The following is a 22,544-nucleotide window of genomic DNA, read 5'->3' as shown; positions in this document are numbered from 1 at the left end:
ACCCAGATGATTAACCCCACAAAATTCAACATAAAACTAATTGACTCATTCAAAACCCAGAACCAACCCCAACAAAAACAGATCTTTATACAATTCCACATCAATAAAATCTCATCCACAAAAAATTAAAATAAACCCAGTTCACAAATCACTATTTTATGCTCAAACAATCCATTCAAAGAAACAAATCAAATAAAAATAAAAACTAACCTGCCGAAACCGAAGAGACTCATGGCTCAATCTTTTTATCAAAAGGAAATGAAAGAGAAATCTAGTGTGTAATTGTGTATGTATGAGAGTTGAGTGAGAGTAAGTAACGATTTTCTGGGTTTGAAAATTGAGGAAAAAGGAGAATTTCTAAACAGAATGTCACTTTTGTTTTCAGTATTTTATTTTGGGGGAAAGTTTAAGTATAATTGGGTGGATTTAGTCATTCGACCAATATACTATGTTCAGTAACTTAACAAACATCATTAAGCACTTGTTTAGTGATTGTTAGCTCGAATCTCAGTTATTCTTCCATATCTCAGTATATAGAGTAGCAAAATCAGAGAATAAATTCAAAATAACAAATACAAATCGAATTAAATCTTTTATTTAGACAAATCTCCGCAAAATTGAACATCTAAACCCTAAAAACCAGGAAAAAAAAACAAAAAAATTAAAGAAAACACACAAACCTGAGCAGCTTTTTAAGCATTCAAAGTATCTTCAGCATCAGTTTTCCTTTCATCGGCAGATTAAAACTAAGCCAGTTCTCTCCTCTTTTTTCCTTTCTGAAGTCAAAATCAAAAATGCGAAATCAGCACTTCTTCATCAAGAAATAGTTCTATTTTTTAATCGAAATTCAGAAATTAAGAAGAATTACCTTCGGTTTCTCAATCGGAATTCAGATTATTAATCAAGAAGAATTACCAAAAAAAACATAGCACAAAAAAGGATTAGTGGACTTCTATAAAATTATAGCTATACCCTAGATTGTCAAATTGATATTAGATGCTTATAAAAAGGATAAAGAACTTACCCCAAAGAAGCACCGAAGCCCCATAATCATGATGATCGGTGATTGCTGAAGGAGTCGAAGGTTTCTCTCTCTAGGTTTCTGGCAGAGAGCGAATGAAGTCGGTGAATGAGTTGAGGAAATGAGAAAGAGCAGCCAACCTTCAACCCACCTTAGCTGGCAGTCAAAGGAAGGCCTGAAGAAACAGCTGTTTTCTCCAATACAGATGGCAAGCAAATGCACAAAGCTAAGCAAGGGCAATTTCGGCAATTCATTAAATGTAGGGGTGTCTTAGTAATAGCACTACATTGCACTGTTCATAAGCTACAGTAGCTACTTTTGCATTTTTATAAGGTTTACAGATTTATATGATATGATAGGTGATAAGAAAAATACCATGTTATGTTCCCCATTTCAAGTTGAATGAATCGAATCTAGTACATGAAATTGTCATGGCCCAGTGCAACTAATTCCCGCAGGTAACTAGCTATCTAGCTGTCCAGGGAAGCTAATCTTCCTAGAGTTTCCGTCAGCCTCTAGCAACGTTGACGGCCAGTGGCGCACCTCATAAGTCATAACAACCACTCAATGGTCGAGGTATCTCTAAACCATTTGGGACTTGGCCTATTGGGAAACCCTTATGAGTTATGAATACCCACCGCTCCACGGTTTACCTGAAATTTTAGCCACATAGAATGTGCTCATCTTTTTTTACTGAAAAACTATGGAGTATTAACGAATTCAACAGCTAATTGCCCAAACACCTACACTAACCCCCAACAACTTAATAAACCCGTCATGAAAAAATATGATAGTTTTATAAGACTCCGTGTACAGTAATTATGTATTTATGCCATTACATGATCTCCTGCATAGCTTTCAGAATATAGATGAATGCATTAAAAGTGCAGGATGTTGCAATTCAGCAAAAAAAGTTATTGATATGGTAAGTGGCATATTATGCCGGAATTACAATAATGTCAACATTGTACAAGATGCTAGTATATGTTCGTCCAAGAAATATCAAAAGTCTGCTGTATCTCACTGGTGCCAGCTTCCAAGGGCTACTGGGTGAAGATGTGCAATGTCTTCTGTACTCAAGACGATGATGATTTTATTTCACCGGAATTTGATATGACAACTTTGCCTCTTGGTATCCCATTTTGTGTACCACGTGCCTCAATCTTGTGGACGATATCCATTCCCGACAACACTTCACCAAACACAACGTGCTTCCCGTCCAACCTTGAATGTGCAACCACAAATGGAAAAATTATTACAACCTTAGCTGAAGCATGCATCAAGGTTTATTAGAACTGAGTCCCACACTCCCACTTGTCTAATATCTCTACCAAAAGCTCCACAAATCAACACAACCTCATCTAAAGCTGAAAGAGAATCATGTCGACATGCAGCTTGGGACAAATTTAGCACAATGTGACAGGTGTTACTGTGCCAGGGCAAAAGTCTATTTTGGTTGGGTTTTTGGTGATTTGGACTTGGCATCATAATTCTGCTCCTAGACGTTAACGTTTTTTGTAAATTATTTTCCACTCTCATGTCATAATTAGTTTAAGTATCAAAGCATTGTGTAAATTTAGTGTTTTCCCATTAATATTACTCATAATCTTAAATGAACTAGATTAATAGCAAAATTAACAAAATGTGAATTAGATGACCACTTGGCAGAACCTGGGTTGTGGCATCCACAAAAAATATTGAATGGCGAAGAATATGCATTATGCAATAATAGTTCTGGATGGCTGCCAAGCTAAGTTCTGGATTTTGATAAGAAACAAAAAATTCTCAGAGAAAGGACCATGAAAGTCTCAATTCCAACTGCCCTCCACCCCCCTTCTCTCACCGTTTTATAAACATAAAAACATATAATAGAAACCAAAACTTGAGCAACTTACCAGTTTGTTTTAACAGTTGTAATAAAGAACTGTGATCCATTGGTATCTGGTCCAGCATTTGCCATTGAAAGAAGTCCTGGCCAAAGTAAGCAACAATAAGATTTTTTCAACTATGAGAGATTAAGCGCTATGCAAACAATTGCAGATCATATTCTTGCAATATAATACTATAATCATTAATAGAAGCATTACGGTTTAGTAGCAGTGGAGCTAGTTTGTCAAGGCATGTGCCCATGGAATACCCACTTCCTCAGAAAGATAACAACTCTTGAACAATTTATCACATTAAGGCTAAGTTTTGCACAAAAGAAAAGGTAAAGGCTAGCCACATGAAACTTTAAGCTAGCTTCTCTGGTGCATTCTCATAGTGCAAAATATAGATAAATTAAAATAAACATGTTGCCCCACACAAAAAACAATTCAGTATTATATGAACATGTGTGATAATTTATGCTACCTGGACTAGTGTGTTTCAGTTTGAAGTTCTCATCTGCAAACCTCTCACCATATATAGACTCTCCACCGCGGCCATCACCAACAGTGAAATCACCACCCTGAATCATAAAACTTGGAATGATCCGGTGAAACTTGCTTCCTTTAAAGTGCAGAGGTTTCCCATTGTTTCCAATTCCTTTTTCTCCTGCAATAATAAGTGATATACTAAGTCATAAATATTCAATGTTGGAACAAAGCTATTCTGATCCAGTTCAGTCAGTCACCTCAGCTCTAGTTAATTTAATATAATCCATTACCAATAATGTAAAGTTTAGCTCATACTATCATTTATACCAGCAAGAAATGCAAACTTTCATGAAAACGTTGTAAAACATGGTTGACTCTCCATATTATTCCCCATATCCTGTGCATGTGGATTTCATGACAATATACAGCCAATTACTCTCAGTCATTGCCATCACAAGAAACCCATGTACAAGACGCGTTCATCATCTGGGTAAAAAATGCAAAAAGAAGAACACTAGCCAGTAGCCACAAAGTCTTAATATTTTTGAAGATCATTCTCTTCAAAAGAAGTAAGAAAATTAGATATAGCTGGAAATTTGTGGATACTCATTGCAGCAATTGAATCCATGAATAGAGGCAAAAACTAAAAGAAAGGGAGCAAAAGTTACATGGCTACCCGTGCATAGTGCTCGAAAATTCTCTGCAAGAAGATAGATTTTCCCATCAGTTAAAAAGATCTTAAAACAGCACTGAATGATTTTCCAGTGCAGTTATTAAACATGGAGCATTTAAGTAAACTGAAAAACTGTACCTACAGTTCTGGGGACTGTTTTTCCAAAAAGGCCCATAACAATTCGTCCTGAAAAATACAAAAATAATAATCAGATTCCCTTCACATAATGGAAATTTCAATGACACAGTTCCAGATTATAAAACAGTGGAGATTATTGATTTGGGAATGCTCTTAGGAAATCTAAATGTGTATTGAATAAAATTCATTAATGAGCCACCTTGATCTATATATGATAAAGATTTAGACAGTATCTGATATTAACTCTATGTCTCTATGCCAGCAAATATTAAAGCAACATCATTTTGCTTAAAAATGTTATGAAGACTCTAATCCTTCAGTTGGATATGAAGAACATACACTAACTTAGGTAAAGGAAGATGAGTTCAATTTATTCCCCATAGCTAACAGTACTGAAGTTAAATAGGAAAGACTTTAACTTTATGTCTCCTACATTCCCCACCACCACCCCCCCCCCCCCCCAATCTCCACCAATGACCCATCCCCCATCCAGAAACTGAAACAATAAACAGGTGAATAGAAGAACATCCATACTATGGAAATATCAGGTCTAGATTGAATAATTCAAACTATACAGTCATTAATGCTTCCAGCTAGGTAAAATCCCACATCACACATGTTTGAAGCATAACTAAATCTGCCATCTAGTGCAGATGTTCCTATCTTATGCAGATATTTTGGAGGTACGATATACTGAGCATTAAAGCCTTATCAAGGCTCATTGCAGAGTCGAGGGGTCCCTGTCATATAACTAATTAACTGTGCAATATACTGCCCAAGTGTCGATATATGCAGGCTTAATAGGGAGGAGGCCTTTTTAACAAGACTTCAATTTATATAGGCATTTACACATGTAAATTTGCTACAAAGATTACAAACAAGTAGCGTAAAGTATAGCAAAATAATTGAATAAGCCAAATTTTACAGCAATCCCATTCAAACCATCAAATGTGGGCCTGTGGCCATTTTAGCTATTTCAGCAATGATAGAGTTTCTTAGAAAAGGTGTCATCATTCCTAAAATGATGCATCTAACCATGCCTTCACATGCTTTAATTGTGAAAATGACACAAGCAAAGTTCTCATATGTCTTCTCAAACTACAAACCTCTCAGTTTTGATCTAGAGTTGTCAAGTAAGATGGCTACGGCTTGCCCTTTGTCAATACTAATGCATGTATCCACATGGAAATAAGTAAAAATGTTTGTCGTGCAAATTATGCGTACAGGTAACATGTACCTCAAGCCGACCATACCACGCAAAAGTAAGTGATAATAAAATGCAGGCCGTGACAGGAAACTATGCTATATGAACTGTCAGGACTGTGAATTATTTTGCAACATAATAACACTATACGCTAGATTGCTAATTTTTCAGCCAAAACCAACACTTCCAGCTAATACATTCAGGCAAAATCGACACCTTACCAACAAAGCTATTTGGATCGTGAGTAAACATTCTAAATATCTGAACTCCTGTTTTCTTTTTCTTTGTTTATTTCTTTTACCAGCCACAACATATCTCACAAAACACCACAAAAACTCATCAAGAATTTAAACAATTCTCAAATGTATATGTTAAAAACAGCACATACCAGCAAACTTCCCATCGATTTCGACATCAAAGAAAACCCGGTGAGTCACTTCTTTTAGTCCACCATCTGACGCCTTCCCCTAAAACACATACTTTCCAATCAAATAAACACCAATTGACTACATAACATGTAAAATTGCAATAAAAAACCCTAATAACTCAAAAGGGTAATACCAAATCAAACTCAAACTATAAGCTCACCTCATTATTAGTCCCTAAAACCTCACTTTTTACTAGCGGATCGCTAGTTTTTTGCAATTGAGGTGACCCAGGATCACTTAAATGATTCTGCAATTAGTTCAATCCAAAATGTAGCATTAATTGATAATTTTAAATTACAAATTCACAACATTTTTGTAAATTTTCTTGAATCAAACAGAAATTGGATTTGAAATGATGAAATTCATCAACCTAAATCACGAAAAAACAGTGATAAATTCAGATATTGAAGCTGAAAAACATGAAATTATATACTAGTTTAGTATGAAATTAAACACACAAAAATCTGGAAAAAGATAGTGAGAAATACCAGAATAAGAAGTAAGAATCCAAAGAGAGCGAGAAGCCATAGAAGAGCAGGAAATATGATCCGTTTGGAAATCGCCATATTTGTGAGCTCACTTTGATTTCCTCTTTTGGAGATGTTCTTCAGAAAGATTTCCTTTTTTGGTGGGAGATTGAGATCAGATCACTGTTTACTGATTAGCGGACTCTTTGGATCAGGCCCGTTTTTCTATTGAGTAATAAGGCCCGCTTCCCTACCCAATGTTGAGTGACATGTGTCATATGGGGTATTGAGTGATTTGCGATGTCATGTGTCGTATGAAATTTTGTGGTTTGTGTTTTTAAATATTAATTAATAAAGTATAGATAGATAGATATGGATTTGATAACTATATCAATTTTGAGTGGATATTTACTCCCCTAAAGAGTTTATTGGGTTTTGTTGGTAGGTAGAGCAATCTTATACTAGGGTAAGTAGGGTTGGTTTATTGCAATTTTTCCCTTGATTATTTGAACAACGGGGTTATTGGTCATTGGATTCATGCTTGTATAATAATACAAGTTGTAAAAAAGTATCAAAAGAGTTAAGAATGAGTCCTTATGTTATGATCGATACAACAATACTTGATCGTTGACATAAATTTTCAAATGGACACGATTTAAGGTACTGTTATAATTAGTGTTGCGTGGATCAAGTAATTAGTGCAAGTTATGTTTACTATGTACTCATGTATGAGTTACACAATTTGCTCAAGTACTAACATTTTCTCTTCCAACCTTTCATTAGATTTGTTTGTCCTATTGTGATAGATTTCTTTGAATGTAGCTCCAAAATAGAAGATTATTAATAGTTTTGTCTTAATTTGATCTACTTCTTTGTCATCATGTTGTTTATGGGTATTCCCAAAAAGATAAAGATGTTTTCGTCATTAACAATAAGCCATGGTAAAGATTACATAATACCTGTATTATTGTAACTAGCAAAGAAAAGTGAAATTAAGAAGAAGATTATGAGTTATGTTCACTTTAGTTAATGTAATTTAAACATCTTAGAGTTTAATTAAATAAGATTTTTTTTTTTTTTAAAAAAAAGCATATATACTAAGGGCCTGTTCACATTTACTGAACTGAACTGATTGGAGTTAAACTGAACTGATTGGAGCTGAATTGAACCAAACTGAACTGAACTGAATTGAGCTGAAATGAATATTTTATGAGAAGGAAATCAGGAGCTGATCTAAATTGAACTGATTGGAGCTGAACTGAACTGAACTTAACTGATTGGAGCTGAACTGAACTAAACTGAAATTAAGTAAATGTGTACAGGTCCTTAGTCATAAGAAAATAAAACAAATCGATATAATTAATGAAAATACAATAACTTCAACTTAAATTATATTTGAAAAAAAAAATAAACTATCGTCTTTTTTATAATCGTCTATAGAAGTCTAAAAATATGCAATGTAGCTAATATATAATGTACGAGTTTTCAAAAAAAAAAAAAATAATATACGAAGTATTTATTATTACAACTTGTAAAATATGTCATTAGGAGGTTGATCAATGATAAGTTTGAAGGGTGGTTAGCTTATGTCAATAGTTGAAAAATGATGGTGGCAAGTATGTGAAACGTTCACATTAGAAGCATCTTAAATAGTTAGAAAGTTGTTGTATCCCTCTTAAATCTTAACACACACGTCTATGATATGAAGAAATGGTCTCCCTCAGCTTTATTTGAGGTGATTAATACTCGTATTATTCAAATCCATGTAATTAGCTTTAATCATCCTTTTGTCATAGCCAGCAAATAATTCTACACTTATCAATTTTATTATAGTACGTGTAGTGTATTAAATTCACATAAACTAAAATTAATTTATTCATCCCATGAAATAGATATAAAGTCATATACTTTTCTTTTTTAATTAATGGAATATGGAGTATTTATCAATTATAATTGGTGAGGGAAGAAGACTGAAGAGTGGTGGGTTGGTAGCGACATATATTATGTCGATATTTGTCAGAGGAGTTGCCCTTATTTTGCCACATGTCCAATGAAAATATGGGTGACATCTGACATACACTACTTGATGCTAGGGATGTCAATTCGGATAATTGAATCGGATCTGATGTAATCGGGTTGGATCGGGTAAAATTTTAAAGTTAAGTCATACTTACATGTGTACTAGATTGTTGTGTCCACGTGAGTTCAAATCTGAATCGAATATTTTTGGATTGGTATGAATTAGGTCGGGTGTACTTTTGACACCTCTACTTGATGCCCCATGCCCTAGGAACAAAAATAACTAATTATTGGATCAGGCAATATCTTAGATCATTACATATTTACATGTGTATTTTTATTAATGTTAAAATTATATGGTAATGGTTAAATTATTTTATAATTTAAACTCGAGGTTACACAGTCGTATGATCAATTATATTTTTATGAAGTAAAAGTTAATGCAGAATAGGTTTTTTACTCCTTGTGAAATCCCTTATCTATTGATATACTTCGTATATATATACTCAGTATATATTTTACTTTGGCCTATCAAATATTCATGTCCAATTTCATTTTAAAACAATTCTTCCATTTTTCTTATTTATATTTAAGAAGAATGACACTATTAATTTTAAACTTCTTGTACATCAGCTCGATTTGCGGTAGCCGACTAGATATTTTAAAAGTGAAATGGAAATATAATTCCCCCATCATTATTCTTAACCATTTTACACTTTTGCACAATCCATCAAAAAAGAAAAATTAGAATACATCCAAACAAAAAAAACAAAAAAAAAAAAATCAAAGTTGAGCAACCGAAGCAGCGGGAAAACGTAACGAAGCCGTGTTAATAATAACTGCTATATTTAACGGTCAACACCAACAGTTTTATTAATTTTCAGATTTCAGATAAGGACAACACTCACTATTATTTCTTTAATTTCCAACTTACATTTATTTTGTCAAAAAAAAAAACTTACATTTATTTATTTATTTATTTTCTCACCAATCAAAAATCAAATCAAATAACATACAAAGACAAACAACTTTAAAATCTCCATTCTTTATTTCCTACTCCCTCCGTCCCTAAATTACATTCTTGTTTGAAAATTTACACGGGAATTAAGGAGGGAAGAATAAGACAAATAACAATAATTAGATAATGCAATGGGAAGTACAAAGATAGATTAGTTATTACTCATGACATGTCATCAATCCTTTGCAAAAAAAAAGGACCAATCACATGCTCCTAATTGAAAATTTTTAACCAATCATATTCATTGTAATTTGGCACAAAGATTATGAGTGAGATTAGGTAGGGATGAGTGAGAAAGCATTAAATGTAAAACAGAAAAAGAGAGTTGATTTACTAAAAAATACTTACCAAAAATAGAAAGGAGGAATGTAATTTTGGAATACCAAAAATAGAAAGGAGGAATGTAATTTAGGGACGGAGGGAGTACTTTCTTACCTCCATAAGTCTCCATTTTTTCCAATTTAAACCCTTCAAATACATACATTTTTTCATTCATTTCTCAGTTTAATCTGATCCATTTCACAAATTTAATACTTTTTTCACAAATCAAAATTATTATTTGGAGAAAAATAAAATAAAAATGGGGAGTAGTAGTACCCATCATAATTACAAGATGTTTATGTGTTTCAATAGAAAGTTTAAGATCAATGACATTCAACCACCATTTGATCTTGTTGAAGCTTTTACCATCTACTCCCAAAAAGGGACCCACATGAATGCGGCGCAACTCCACCGTTTTCTGGTCGATTTTCAGGCCGAGGATACGACGGAGGCCGACGCTACTCGTCTTCTTGACGACATTTTACGACGTCGACGACATCTTAGCAAGTTTACGCGCCAAGGGTTGACTCTTGATGATTTCTTCTTTTTTCTCTTTTCTGATGATCTTAATTCTCCTCTTAATTCCCAGGTAATTTTGCAAAAAAATATTTTGTGAATATGATCGGATTGGATTAGATTGGGTAAATAAAATATTATATAAAGTGGGTATTGGCTTATTCGGGTGGGTATCCGTTTATGCGGGTGTATAGAGAGTCGCAAAGGATAAATGATGTAGACGGGATTATTTGATTAGGGTAATAATTTTTTTTTATTTTTTTTTATTTTTTTTTAGGATTTTAGTTTGGGTTTTGGAAAAGAGGAACAGAATATGTTTGTTGTATTTCTTTTTGAGGAATGTGAACTGATCATCAGTTGTCTGTATGTTAAAATGTGATTGGAAAGGTGAATTAGGAGTTTGGTGGAGATTTGGATGATAATTTTTGTGTAAAGGTAGTAATTTTTGACTGAAGGGTGAATTTTGTGATTGGAGGTTTTGTGGGGAAATGTATGTGGGGTTATTATGGTTAAAAATTGGCAGTAATTCTGGTGTTTAATGGAATAGTTTGTAATTTTAGATACTTTTGACTTTAGGGAAGATTACTATATATGATTTGGAGTTTTGTAGGAGAAATGGCCCAAATGGGTGTGAAGGTATATAGGTTGAAATCAAAATCCATTTTGGTTATGCTGTCAATGCTAGCTTCAATGTCACGAGATGAAAGCTGGGTGCTTGGAATCTGTTGTTCTTGATTCGGGCTGTTATAGATGCTTTTGTTGCTTCTTTTCAGGGTTCTGAGTTTAATTTTGAAGTCTCTAAAGCAAATAAAGTGGGTTGGGTTGCTCTGATAGAAATAGAAATGGTAGTTTGTTGTATTGATGAAGTGTAGGTGTTACTTTGGCAGTACATCGAGTCAATTTTAGGGAGTTTTCAGATTGGAGGAATATCTATGTGAATATAGTATATACCTGGTCCTGGCTATACTTTACTGGAGTTACTGCTGAAGTTGTAACTTTTAGCATTTGATGAAACTGGATTTTATTTGTAGTTAAATAGGTGTGTTATGGACCTTTACACAATATAGGCAATATTAACTATTATTAAATCTGAAATTCCTGAGCAAGTATGCAAGCTGCTGCTTCAATTATAGGTGATAAGCGATTTTTGAAGACAATGTTTTAGCCTGTACTAGTGAACTGAACTTGTTATGCGCTGAATTGATGATTGCCACAGTTTAACTTGACTATTTTTTGACACTTGATTCCATGAATGATCTCCTGCGGGGAACATGTAGTCTTCTCTTGACATAATGTATGTTTATTGTTATTTTTTCACAGGTGCATCATGACATGACTGCTCCAATGCAACATTATTTCATATTCACGGGTCATAATTCTTACTTAACGGGGAATCAACTCAGCAGCGACTGCAGTGATGTACCAATAATTAAGGCATTGCAGAGAGGAGTCAGGGTGATTGAACTTGATATTTGGCCTAATTCAGCAAAAGACGATATCAATGTTCTTCATGGAAGGTGTGTGAACTTCTGTGGGCATACCTTACTTGTGTCTCTTTAGACCTTTTTAAATCTTAACATCTGAAGTTTCTCTTCATTTGTAGGACCTTTACAACTCCAGTGTCACTCATCAAATGTTTGCAGTCTATAAAAGAACATGCTTTTGCAGCATCTTCATATCCCTTGATAATAACATTAGAAGACCACCTTACTCCTGACCTTCAAGCTAAAGTTGCAAAGGTAGCTTTCCATGAACTCTTTATTTTTTTTTTATTTTTTTTTACCCCCTGCATCAAACTATGTCTTCTGTGCCTTTTGTTTTTCTTTTATCTTGTGACATAATAGTTGTTCCTTTAGATGGTGACTGAAATATTCGGGGAGATGCTGTACTGTCCGGAGTGTCAACACTTAGAACATTTTCCTTCACCAGAAGAGTTGAAGTTCAGAATACTTCTTTCAACTAAACCACCAAAAGAATACCTTGAGGCCAAACAAAGCAAAGATAAGGGGAACGCCTCACCAGCTTCATCTGGAGATGATACACAACCCAATAGTACCCACGGTGATAGTGAAAGTGACCAAGATGATGAAGACAGTGATGCTGCGTCTGATGGTAAATCTGGTCAGTTGGTTGCACCACAGTACAAGCGTCTCATTGCTATTCATGCGGGTAAACCAAAGAATGGCTTGAGAGAAGCACTTAGAAATGGTTTAGATAAAGTTAAACGTCTTAGTTTGAGTGAACAGGCTCTTGAAAGGGCAGCATTAAATTATGGACCTGATGTTGTTAGGTGAGTGGGTATTGTGTTGATGTACACTGCTCTCTCACAGCAGCAATTTCTGCTGCATTATTTCTGTAAGACTCACTGATAGCCATTCTTGCTGCTTCAAAATTGTAGGTTCACGCAGAGAAACTTTCTTAGGATTTATCCCAAGGGAACGCGTATTAGATCTTCAAACTATGAGCCATTGGTTGGATGGATGCATGGGGCTCAAATGGTTGCTTTTAACATGCAGGTAGCTATAACGATGCCTTTTTTTTTTTTTTTATTGTAATTTTTTTTTTTTTTCTTTTTCTTTTCCTGTTTGAGGCAAACAAGTTTAACTTGCTATTAAGGTAGTTTGATTAATTTTGCCGATTTAGAATGCATGTTGTGTGTGTGCTCAAACTGAGGAAATAAAAGCATGTTTCTGTATGCTTTATCCTAGCATTGATCCTCTGTTTGGTAACTTTGATTCAGTGTCCTTTTATGTTCTATATCTGGTTTGATGTTCAGTTTTTTATTGTTCTCATAGATATGATTTTTTTATTGGTTTTCTATCTTTTATCTGATGGAGTCTATGGATTTTATGTTCCTTTGAAATGCAGGGATATGGTAAATCTCTTTGGTTAATGCAAGGGATGTTTCGATCTAATGGTGGCTGTGGTTTTGTCAAAAAACCTGATTTTCTGATGAAAAAAGGTCCAAATGGTGAGGTATTTGATCCAAAGGCACCGTTAGAAGTGAAGAAGACCTTGAAGGTCAGCTGATAAATGATCATTTTAATTATGGTTCTGGCTAAGCTACTACTGTTCTTCAGCTGAACTCTGTGTGACACTTGCAGGTTAGGGCATACTTGGGCGATGGATGGCGCTTGGATTTTAGTAAAACTCACTTCGATACTTTTTCTCCACCAGATTTCTATGTGAAGGTTAGTCCACTTAAATTCCATGGCCTGTATTCATGAAGTCTATTATAGTATAGTTTTTAGTTTGATTACAATGAATTGATTTTGCCTCACTTCAATCCCTGGTTACTGATATGTCCTGTTTTGGTCTTTAGCAGTCTGGATGAAAAAAGTCATATGATGATTAAATTGCTAATTACTGATCTGTTCAGAGGTCTTATTTATAGCAGAAGCTACTAACTTGAATTTGTCTTAGGCTGATACGTAAACACTAGTAGAGCTACTACATATTTTGTATTCAAATATTGGTAATTATAAAGTATCATTTATATAATGGAAATTGTTGTAGAAGGATATTATGAAATTATAAATGCAACTTTGAATTTGAGGGGAGGGGTTTCTCTTGAGGGCGATTTGATTAAAATCCTGTGATGTTGATTCTTTGAAGGCTCCACCAATCTAAAAGGAATACTTTTTCTTGATACTTTTATTTGTGTCATGTTGCCTGAAGAAGTCAATCTGAAGCTGATTGGCAGATTTTTATTTATTATGTGAGCAGTTTCGCATATTGGGAGTTCCAGCAGATTATGCCAAACAGAAAACGAAAGTCATAGAAGATGATTGGGCACCTGTGTGGGATCAGGAGTTCACATTTCCATTAACCGTCCCAGAGTTGGCTCTGCTTCAAATTGAAGTAAGAGAATATGACATGTCAGAGAAGGATGATTTCGGAGGGCAAACGTGTTTGCCAATATCAGAGCTGAAAACTGGAATTAGATCAATCCGACTTTTTGATAGGAAGGGAGAGAAACTCCCATCTGTTAGGCTTTTGATGAGGTTTCAGTTTTCTTAATTTATACCATACTCGAGGCTGCAGTATTCGAGTGTATAGACTAGGTTACTGTTCTGATTAGCTTGCACTGCACAAGGACTTGAATTGTTTGAGTATTAAAATTTGAAAGGGTGAGAAATAGTAGATCATGCAAGGAGAATGCCCATCTTTAGGGATGATTTTTTGTTGTTAGTTGGATAAATCTTCAAAGCTGCGGTTTTGAAACATTTATCCTAAGCTAGATATGTGTTGTGTTGAAGCAAAATACCTATCAGTGGTAACAATATGTGCTATGTTGTAACTTGATACAATGTACTACTCTATGAGAGAATGAGAAGAGAATCTGAATGTTCATACAAGTATAAAAAATTACGCTGTTATCTTTATTCTGCTATGATATTTCTGATGTCTCTCCCAATTTTAGCAACAATTGAAGGCTTCTTATCATGATGTGATGCATCCAACTAAGAATTTCAAGAACAGTATACATTGTTATATGGTCATGAAGATGCTGTTCATAATGGTATGTTAAGCTCTATGAATGCTGAATGTTATGTGTTTGTAAATCGCCCCTATTCCATGGGTCACAGCAGATTGCTGATAGGTCAACAGACCTTTTTTTTAAAAAAACTTATTTGTATGATTATAGTTAATGGGTTTTGATGAATTTAACGGATCTGGAAAATCTCATGAATATCCAAGGCTGATACAAGTTCAGAGTTCAGAAAGGACAATCCTTGAAATCTGAGGTTATCTTCTTCATCTTTAAAGGGAAGCTTGTGAGTTCCCCTCAAAAAAAAGGGAAGCTTGTTAGTCATCTCTTTCAAGGTTAAAGGCGAACATTTAGTGGGGAGTGTGGCCACATTCTCTTCCATGGATTCATAGAGAGTTGCCTATTGATACATGCTGAAGCTCTTAAAGAGTTACAGCTAGTTTGTGCTGTCGCTATAATAAATTGCTCTGAGCCTGTGCTCGAATGTTTTGCTGTCATTTATTGGTAAAACTTTTTAACTTCAGTACTTCTCTACTGTATTTAGAAGTGTGCCTACATTTTGGGTGCTCGAATGTTTTTGCTGTCATTTAATTCAGTCAGTTGCTATAAAAGATTATAAACTTCAGTACTTCTCTACTGTATGTCTGTATTTAGAAGTATGCATATTCTAGTTAGCTATGATATACTTCCTACGGAGTAATGTTTTGTATGAAAAAGAATGACATTTTTTTTTATTGTGATTCATTCCACACATCAATTTTGTTAAGCACATAATTGTAAGAAAAGGTTTGCTGATATCCCTGAGGTCCGAGGTATGTATACCCCTGGAGCAGTTTCTACCTCTATTCGATGAAACAAAGACTATTTGCTTATCGAATTTAACAGGTAAATTACATCCAAATCACATTCTTTTATTCAAGTAAGAAAGAAAAAATCATCTTACAAGACAACGGAAATTAAAATGCAATAAAATAAATAACATAAGAACTTAAATTGAAGCGACTAACAATCTAGATAGAAAGTGTTTGTTTACTGTCCCTTAGTGCAGTCAGTAGGCTTAAAGGAGACTGTCCCTTCTTCAAGATCATATCCCACCAAATAATTAGCTTGAGCTACGTTACCAAAGATTGAAATATCTTGTGCTGGTACAAAAGCAAAGCACACCACATCTTCTGATAGATTAACAAATGTATTATCCGGCGTCAACAGTACATCTGCCCCTGTAAAGTGTGCTGTCAAATTAGGAAGTTTAAGGGATCTACTAGCTTTGTAGCACAAGTCCAATGTACCGGATGGATCCAACACGGGTTTGCCTCGTATAACCCGTTTCACGGAATTGGATAATTCGTTGTACGTTTCTGGAGGCAAAAGGGTCAATGTGGTACCTGAGTCGATTATTATGTTACCCTCTTCATTCCCATAGTCGTTGGTGGATGAAGGAGAAAGTTTGGAACTAGAGAAGGGTATTCTTTCGTCACCAACACTTATTCCTTCTAAGGTAAGAAAATAGAATGTTTGGGGACTCTTTTGGACTAGGGGAGTGGAGACAACACCACGTCCTGACACTTCTCCTGTTGTGCCAAAATTAATTTTACTTGTGAAGTTCCCTTCGACGCCTAAGGGGATTAGGCAATAGGAGAATTTACCCCCAATCGACGAGCCTAGTTGGGAGACCAATGAGAGTGGCCCACCCCCTAGCCCAATGAGACCAGAACCTTCTTCTAAGAAAGTTCCAGAGTTATCTGTACCACAACCAAAGGAAATCCTAGGGAATGAGGATGTGTTACCACGATTCCCAGACTTAAAAGTCAAGGTTTCCGCGGCCACATCCCCAAAAGTACTAGACTGGTCTCCATACGTATAAGTGTACTCACAAGTGTCTCTACTACTGCACGAGCCTTGGTTAGGGTCCAAAGCTTGGCACGCTTTAGATTCGCAACTTTGGAGTTTGTATGTGGTAGACCTTCTAGGGTTAAAAATGGGAAGTTTTTGTTTAAAACATTGAGTACAAGGTTGGCACTGTGTCCAAATAAGGTCACTTCCGGTATCAACTATCCCAAGTTGTTTAACGGGTGGAGTACCCAAGTACACATCCATGAGATACTCCCCTCTAGCAGGCTTCACTTGGGACACAACATCGTTAGGAGACACCGATGATGATAGGCTATATCGGCTTACTCGAGAGAACGAACGTTGTATGGAATTCCTTACACGTTCCCATTTGTCTAGAGAAGGGTTGTACAATGGAGACAACGGGGAGTCACGGTGTATAAGATCGGTTGTAAAACCTTGTTTAAGGGCTCCTAGAGTAGGAGAAATTGAGATTAGGCTAGTAAGAAATAATGAAAGTAAAAGAATGTGAATTTTTGCCATAGTTGAAGAAATTTAGAGAGGAAGATGGAATGGTTTGTTTTGGTTTATTACAAGATTTATATTTATAGGGGTTAAATAAAATTATGCATGGAAAGTAGTCAAGGTAAATATGGAAAATGATCATAATATGTACGTCCATTATTATTATTGCCATGATAATTTCTAAGAATATTATAAAAAATATTTATGATATGGAATCGCTTGGTTCTTTCCACAAATGACAAAACTCTTTGATATCATATCAAAACTTATATGGATATCATTAGTTGATTATATTGTATAATTTGCTTGATTTGAGAACCTTGGTCCATGAATGATTTGTGTCCAAATATATGTTATACATAATTAATACTCATCTCTAAGATTTTTCGTTGCAAAAATAAATATGTATACGAAATATATTTTGGTAGCTTCATTGTCAAATCCATATGAAAAAAAGGATTAAATAGGTGAATGATGAACCTAAAGGGCTAAAGGAACTTTAATTATAAAAGTCATCAATCTAATTTTATTAATTTTGAAAAATTCCTATTATAAGTCCTGTCCAATTCACCTTAAAAAAAATAACATAAATAAGAAATATAATAGAGATTCAGTAAAAGTATTTCAGTTCAGTAAAAATAATTTCAGTTTAGTAAAAATAAAGTGAACTATACGGGGCCATACACGAAGTATTTATTAATTTATGTGCTTACTAGTACTAGTAATAATTATAAATCTCTGTATGAAATTGAAGAACGGTGTGCTACATTGTGTGCAGATACACAATTAACATGAATAAATCGGGCATGCCTAAATAAAGCTGTGTTCTCTTCATGGAATACCAAATGAATTGATTTATTACTAGATGAAAATGATTTTAATTGATTGAAATTGATTTTACAAGATTGATCAGTGATTTGGATAGAATACTTATTTGATTTCACTGAATAAATTAAAAGTATAATGTCTGGCTGTAACTAATCAAGATTCAAGGAACTAATCTGTTTTGATTTCACTGAATTAAAGTATAATGTCTGGCTGTAACTAATTACGGTATGATTCATGGAACTCACTGATCGATTATTCTACCGAGTACTGTATAAAATATTTATTTACTTTTTTTATAAAGTAATACTAAAATACTGACCCAAAATATCTAATCACCAAAAATGTAAATTTATTTTTCTTCATACAGAGTACTCCGTACTATTATAATTTTTAATTAATCTAAATATATTTTTTACAAAAATACTACGCCCAATGTAACTTAGTAACTTAGTAAGTAATATTTTCTATATCTTTTTTTTTTTTTTTTGAAAGAATTCTACTATATCTTTTTTACTTTGACTAAATAATTGTTCTTTTTTTTTAAGCATGTAAATGGACTTTTCATCTACGATTTACTAAATTATCCCTCAAGCCCTTAAATGTTGCCCCTATTGCATTTTTGTTGGTCTAAAGGCCTGTTCATATTTACTGAATTGAGCTGAACTGAACTGAACTGAGCTGAACTGAATTGATTGGAGCTGAACTAAACTGAAGTGAGCTGAAATGAATATTTTATGAGAAAGGAAAATTAGAAGCTGAATTGAATTAAATTGAACTGAACTGAACTGATTGGAGCTGAACTGAACTGAACTGAAATTAAGTAAATGTGAACATACCCTAAATAAACCTTAAAAGTCACTATGAATTCTCATTTATAAGAATTAATATACTTAGTTAGCCTCTATTCTCTACACCTTAAAAAAATAATATTAAGTAAAATTAATTTCAGTTCGGTAAAAATAAGTTCAGTTCAGTAAAATTAATTTCAGTTCAGTAAAAATAATTTCAGTTCAGTAAAAATAAGTTCAGTTTAGTAAAATTCAGTTGTCTTAAAGAAGAATTATAATAGAAAATCAGTAAAAATAATTTCAGTTCAGCAAAAATAATTTCAGTTCAGTAAAATTAATTTAAGTTCAGTAAAAATAATTTAAGTTCAGTAAAAATAATTTCAGTTCAGTAAAATTAATTTCAGTTCAGCAAAATTAAGGTGAAGAGAACGGGACCTTAGAGTATATACTTATTTTATTTTTATTTTTTTTGTGGGTGAAAAGCTAGAGTATACACTTAATGACTTAATCCATGTATGTATTGCATAAATTCCAAACATAACACTAGTACAAATTGTATGTTTAGTATTGAAACTTATATGTAGAAAGTATTATTTAGTTGATTTTAAAAACTTTTAGTTGAATCTTTCAAAAAAAAATTTAAAAAAAAACAAAAAACTTTTAGTTGAAAATTGCTATGAAAAAAAAAAAAAAAAAAAACTTTTAGTTGAATTAATATAAAAGAAGGTCAAGGCCAAATCAGACATAAATCCTTCAAAAGTCAACCCGATTGACCTCATGTTAGCGAGTTAGCTTTTTAAGTGTTAGTCTGTTTGGTGGAAGGATAGGGAAATTCCCAACCTTTAAGTATCTCTAGCGTGGTAGGTTTGTTTGTCTATTATTAATCTTTCCATGTAACAAGTGAAGTGGTGGGAGACTAGGAGGACTAGAGGAGCATATATATATATGCCTCCACGTAGGGAGTTGGTTTCTAATCTTTACTTTGACAGCGGATTTTCACTAATACTCGTAGATAATAATATCCTTATTGTACTTTGTATTATGCCTAAGCTACATTCTACAACTAATCCGTCAATAATAATAATAATAATAATACTAGTTATACTACTACTACTATTTTCACCAAAAAAAAAAAATAATAGTACTACTACTCGTATTAAAATAAATAGCTCTAATCTCATAGGGCATTAACACGTTTTATAATTTTGAATGCAAAATTAATACGTACTTGATTGTTGATTGTCGGATTCACGTTTATTCTCTCCTTGATAAAAAAAAATATATTGATGTAGATTGTAAGTAAAAAATTCCAGATAGTTGAACAAATCGCACTCTTGATAGTTGTATGAATGGGACACCTTCACACCTAGCTTTTAAATTTGTCTACATCAGTTGGTTTTTTTTCACTTTTTCTTGACACTGTCTTTTTCTTTTCATCATAAATAATGGAAAAGGAGCCTTTTGAAAAAAAAAAAAAAAAATTGCGAAGAAAAATTCATTCTACTAAAACCTTATTCGTCAATTTTTCAAAAAATAAAAAACCTTATTCGTAAACATGTAAATATGTAATTATAAAAATTAACTATTTGATTAAATTATGGAGTATATTTGAAGGTAGATAGTTAAAATATGAGTGTTTGATAAACTAGTCATTGACTATATGTCATGTGTTTATTCGAGTACTTAATCACCAACTCTGAGTTTTTCTTCTAGGGCTAAGACTAGCATTTAAACAGTTTGTTGCAGCTTTTGCGGAGAAGCCGTTTTCACTTTTCAGCCTATGAAACAAAAAAATTGTTTAAAAAATATATCAACTACTACGTATTTTTAATTTGTAAAAGCTAATAGTATTAGTTATTATTAAAAATTTAAAACATCATCCACCACTAAAACACTACCCTCACTGGCTTCGAAAAAAAAAAAAAAAAAACTACCCTCACGGCTCACCACTATATGGTCATACTCTCAATATTATTAACGCCATCTAGTCTTCACAATTGATCCATTCACAATAGTGATTAATATTTCACAATCACTATTGTGAATGGATGAATTGTAGGATGACACTTCATGAAATGAACACCTTAAATACTAATCTATTAACCATTACTAAAACAGAAGATATTGACATCATCACTGCCCACGTGTCGCTTTTTTAATAAATATTTTCCCGCCTAAATGCAATGATGATATCATCTTTTTTATTTTTATTTTTTTATTTTTTTTGAAGAGTTATCATATTTAACATTTTTGAAATTTAAATATTAAAAGTTTCTACATTACAACTAAAATCTATCAATTCAATATTAACTAAGGACACAAATCATTTATAAAAATAAAGTTATTTTTTATACAGTACAAATAGGCATACTGGGTTCCGAGCACTATTTACGTATCCTAATGCCCTTAAGGCATAATGATTAAGGATGAATTAGATGGTTCCGGGGGCACTATTTTACGACTCCCAAGGCCCTTTGGGAACCCATGGAAGTACTTGGATGCATAATCTTGTCGGGTTGAAAAATGATATACGGAAGCCAAATATGAAGGCTATAATACACGAAATCAGAAGCGTCCCGAGGTCATATAATATTGTTTCAACCCATATATGATCATTATTCGGTTACGTAGAGGCCTCGTGAAAGCTTATAGCCAATATAAGAGGCGTGTACGAAAATGGGTAAAATTGATCGTTATAAGGCAAATTGGATGGTTCCACCCACCCAATTGGACTCCCGGAGAGTATTAGAGACCATGGTAAACATCTCGCCAATTTTTATTCCCAGGCAAAAAAAGGTTAAAAAGTTCCAAAATTGAAGGCTATTATCCACGCTTTTTGAGGAATTTTTGAGGTTACGGGGCCCAGTGGTGAAAGTGTTGAGACCCTAGGGGATATATCTTAGGGTCATATAATGCCGTTTGGAACCATATATGACCATTATATGTTGTCATAATGCCCATAGTAGGCTTGAGTTCACAAAATCGGTGTAAGTTGCGAATTGGTAAATTGACCGTTTTAAGGCAAATTGGATGGTTGCACCCATCCAAATAGACTCCCGGGGTATATTAGGGATCATGGTAAGCATCACGGAAATTTTTATTCCCGAGCAAAAAAAGGTCAAAAAATTCCAAAATTGAAGGCTATTATCCACGTTTTTTGAGGAATTTTTGAGGTTACGGGGCCCGGTGGCGAAAATTCTTAAGGCTCTAGGGGATAAATCTCGGGGTCATATAATGCCGTTTGGAACCACATATGACCATTATATGTTGTCATAACTGCTCATAGTAGGCTTGAGTTCACGAAATCAGTGGAAGTTGCGAACGGGTAAATTGATCGTTTAAAGGCATATTGGATGGTTGCACCCACCCAAATAGACTACCGGGGTGTATTAGGGTTCATGTTAAGCATCTCGGCAATTTTTATTTGCGGGTCAAAATAAGTGGAAAATTGTCAAAATACACTATTTCTGATCAATTTTTGACTTTTCACAAAAAATAAACTGAATGTGTTAGATGAGTCCTAGGGTCATATAAGGAGATTTGAAACCATAAGACACCGATAAAGATGTCCATAAAGTATCAAGAATGAGTTATGACTCTATTTTGAAATTCATGAAATATAATGATGTCATATAAGTGTAATAATGTGATCTGAGTTGACTATAATGATGTCATATATTCATAATAATGTCATATAAGTATATTGAAGTGATGTGACTTGACTATAATGATGTGACTTGGGAACTGTAAATGTGCCTGGAATCCGGACACAATTATTGAATATTAACTAAGGAAACAAAGCATTTATAAAAATAATATTAGTTTTTATACATATTTCATATTAACGCGTAGTAATAATTATATTTTGAATAAAAAATATTTCACATATTAAAACTAAATAAATTTGGTAAAATTTTAA

General features: G+C 33.7%; 2 protein-coding genes and 1 pseudogene across 2 annotated transcripts; 1 reads left to right on the top strand and 2 right to left on the bottom strand.

Moving 5' to 3' along the window:
* Nucleotides 1–1,799: 1,799 nt before the first annotated feature.
* Nucleotides 1,800–6,474, bottom strand: LOC145593819 (peptidyl-prolyl cis-trans isomerase CYP20-1-like). The gene is made up of 8 exons (XM_081650186.1): nt 6,310–6,474; nt 5,982–6,068; nt 5,782–5,860; nt 4,190–4,237; nt 4,055–4,078; nt 3,374–3,556; nt 2,917–2,992; nt 1,800–2,245 (listed from the first exon to the last, which is right to left on the bottom strand). Exons 1-8 carry the CDS (start codon nt 6,385–6,387, stop codon nt 2,098–2,100), a joined length of 723 nt encoding a protein of 240 aa, XP_081506312.1. The 5' UTR covers nt 6,388–6,474; the 3' UTR covers nt 1,800–2,097.
* Nucleotides 6,475–9,865: 3,391 nt separating this feature from the next.
* LOC145593804 (phosphoinositide phospholipase C 6-like) lies at nt 9,866–14,518 on the top strand. Its single transcript, XM_081650171.1, has 8 exons — nt 9,866–10,235; nt 11,483–11,679; nt 11,766–11,901; nt 12,019–12,452; nt 12,561–12,678; nt 13,031–13,183; nt 13,267–13,353; nt 13,889–14,518. The coding sequence occupies exons 1-8, from the start codon at nt 9,906–9,908 to the stop codon at nt 14,180–14,182; spliced, it is 1,749 nt and encodes a 582-aa protein (XP_081506297.1). The 5' UTR covers nt 9,866–9,905; the 3' UTR covers nt 14,183–14,518.
* Nucleotides 14,519–15,683: 1,165 nt separating this feature from the next.
* On the bottom strand, nt 15,684–17,027 carry LOC145596110 (aspartic proteinase CDR1 pseudogene; annotated as a pseudogene).
* Between the last annotated feature and the right edge of the window lie 5,517 nt (nt 17,028–22,544).

This window comes from Chenopodium album, chromosome 19, assembly GCF_948465745.1.
Source record: "Chenopodium album chromosome 19, dcCheAlbu1.1, whole genome shotgun sequence".
NCBI lineage: Eukaryota > Viridiplantae > Streptophyta > Magnoliopsida > Caryophyllales > Amaranthaceae > Chenopodium > Chenopodium album.
The sequence above is the reverse complement of the archived record's forward strand: the minus strand, read 5'-3'. Positions and strand labels throughout refer to the sequence as shown.

Excerpts from the sequence above, each read along its gene's own strand:
- LOC145593804 (XM_081650171.1), top strand. The coding sequence starts at position 9,906 with ATGGGGAGTAGTAGTACCCATCATAATTACAAGATGTTTATGTGTTTC. Across the intron at positions 10,236-11,482 it reads ATTCTCCTCTTAATTCCCAG|GTGCATCATGACATGACTGC; the intron begins GTAATTTTGCAA and ends ATTTTTTCACAG. Across the intron at positions 11,680-11,765 it reads ATCAATGTTCTTCATGGAAG|GACCTTTACAACTCCAGTGT; the intron begins GTGTGTGAACTT and ends CTTCATTTGTAG.
- LOC145593819 (XM_081650186.1), bottom strand. The coding sequence starts at position 6,387 with ATGGCGATTTCCAAACGGATCATATTTCCTGCTCTTCTATGGCTTCTC. Across the intron at positions 5,861-5,981 it reads TTTTAGGGACTAATAATGAG|GGGAAGGCGTCAGATGGTGG; the intron begins GTGAGCTTATAG and ends TATGTGTTTTAG. Across the intron at positions 2,993-3,373 it reads ACTGAAACACACTAGTCCAG|GACTTCTTTCAATGGCAAAT; the intron begins GTAGCATAAATT and ends TACTTTGGCCAG.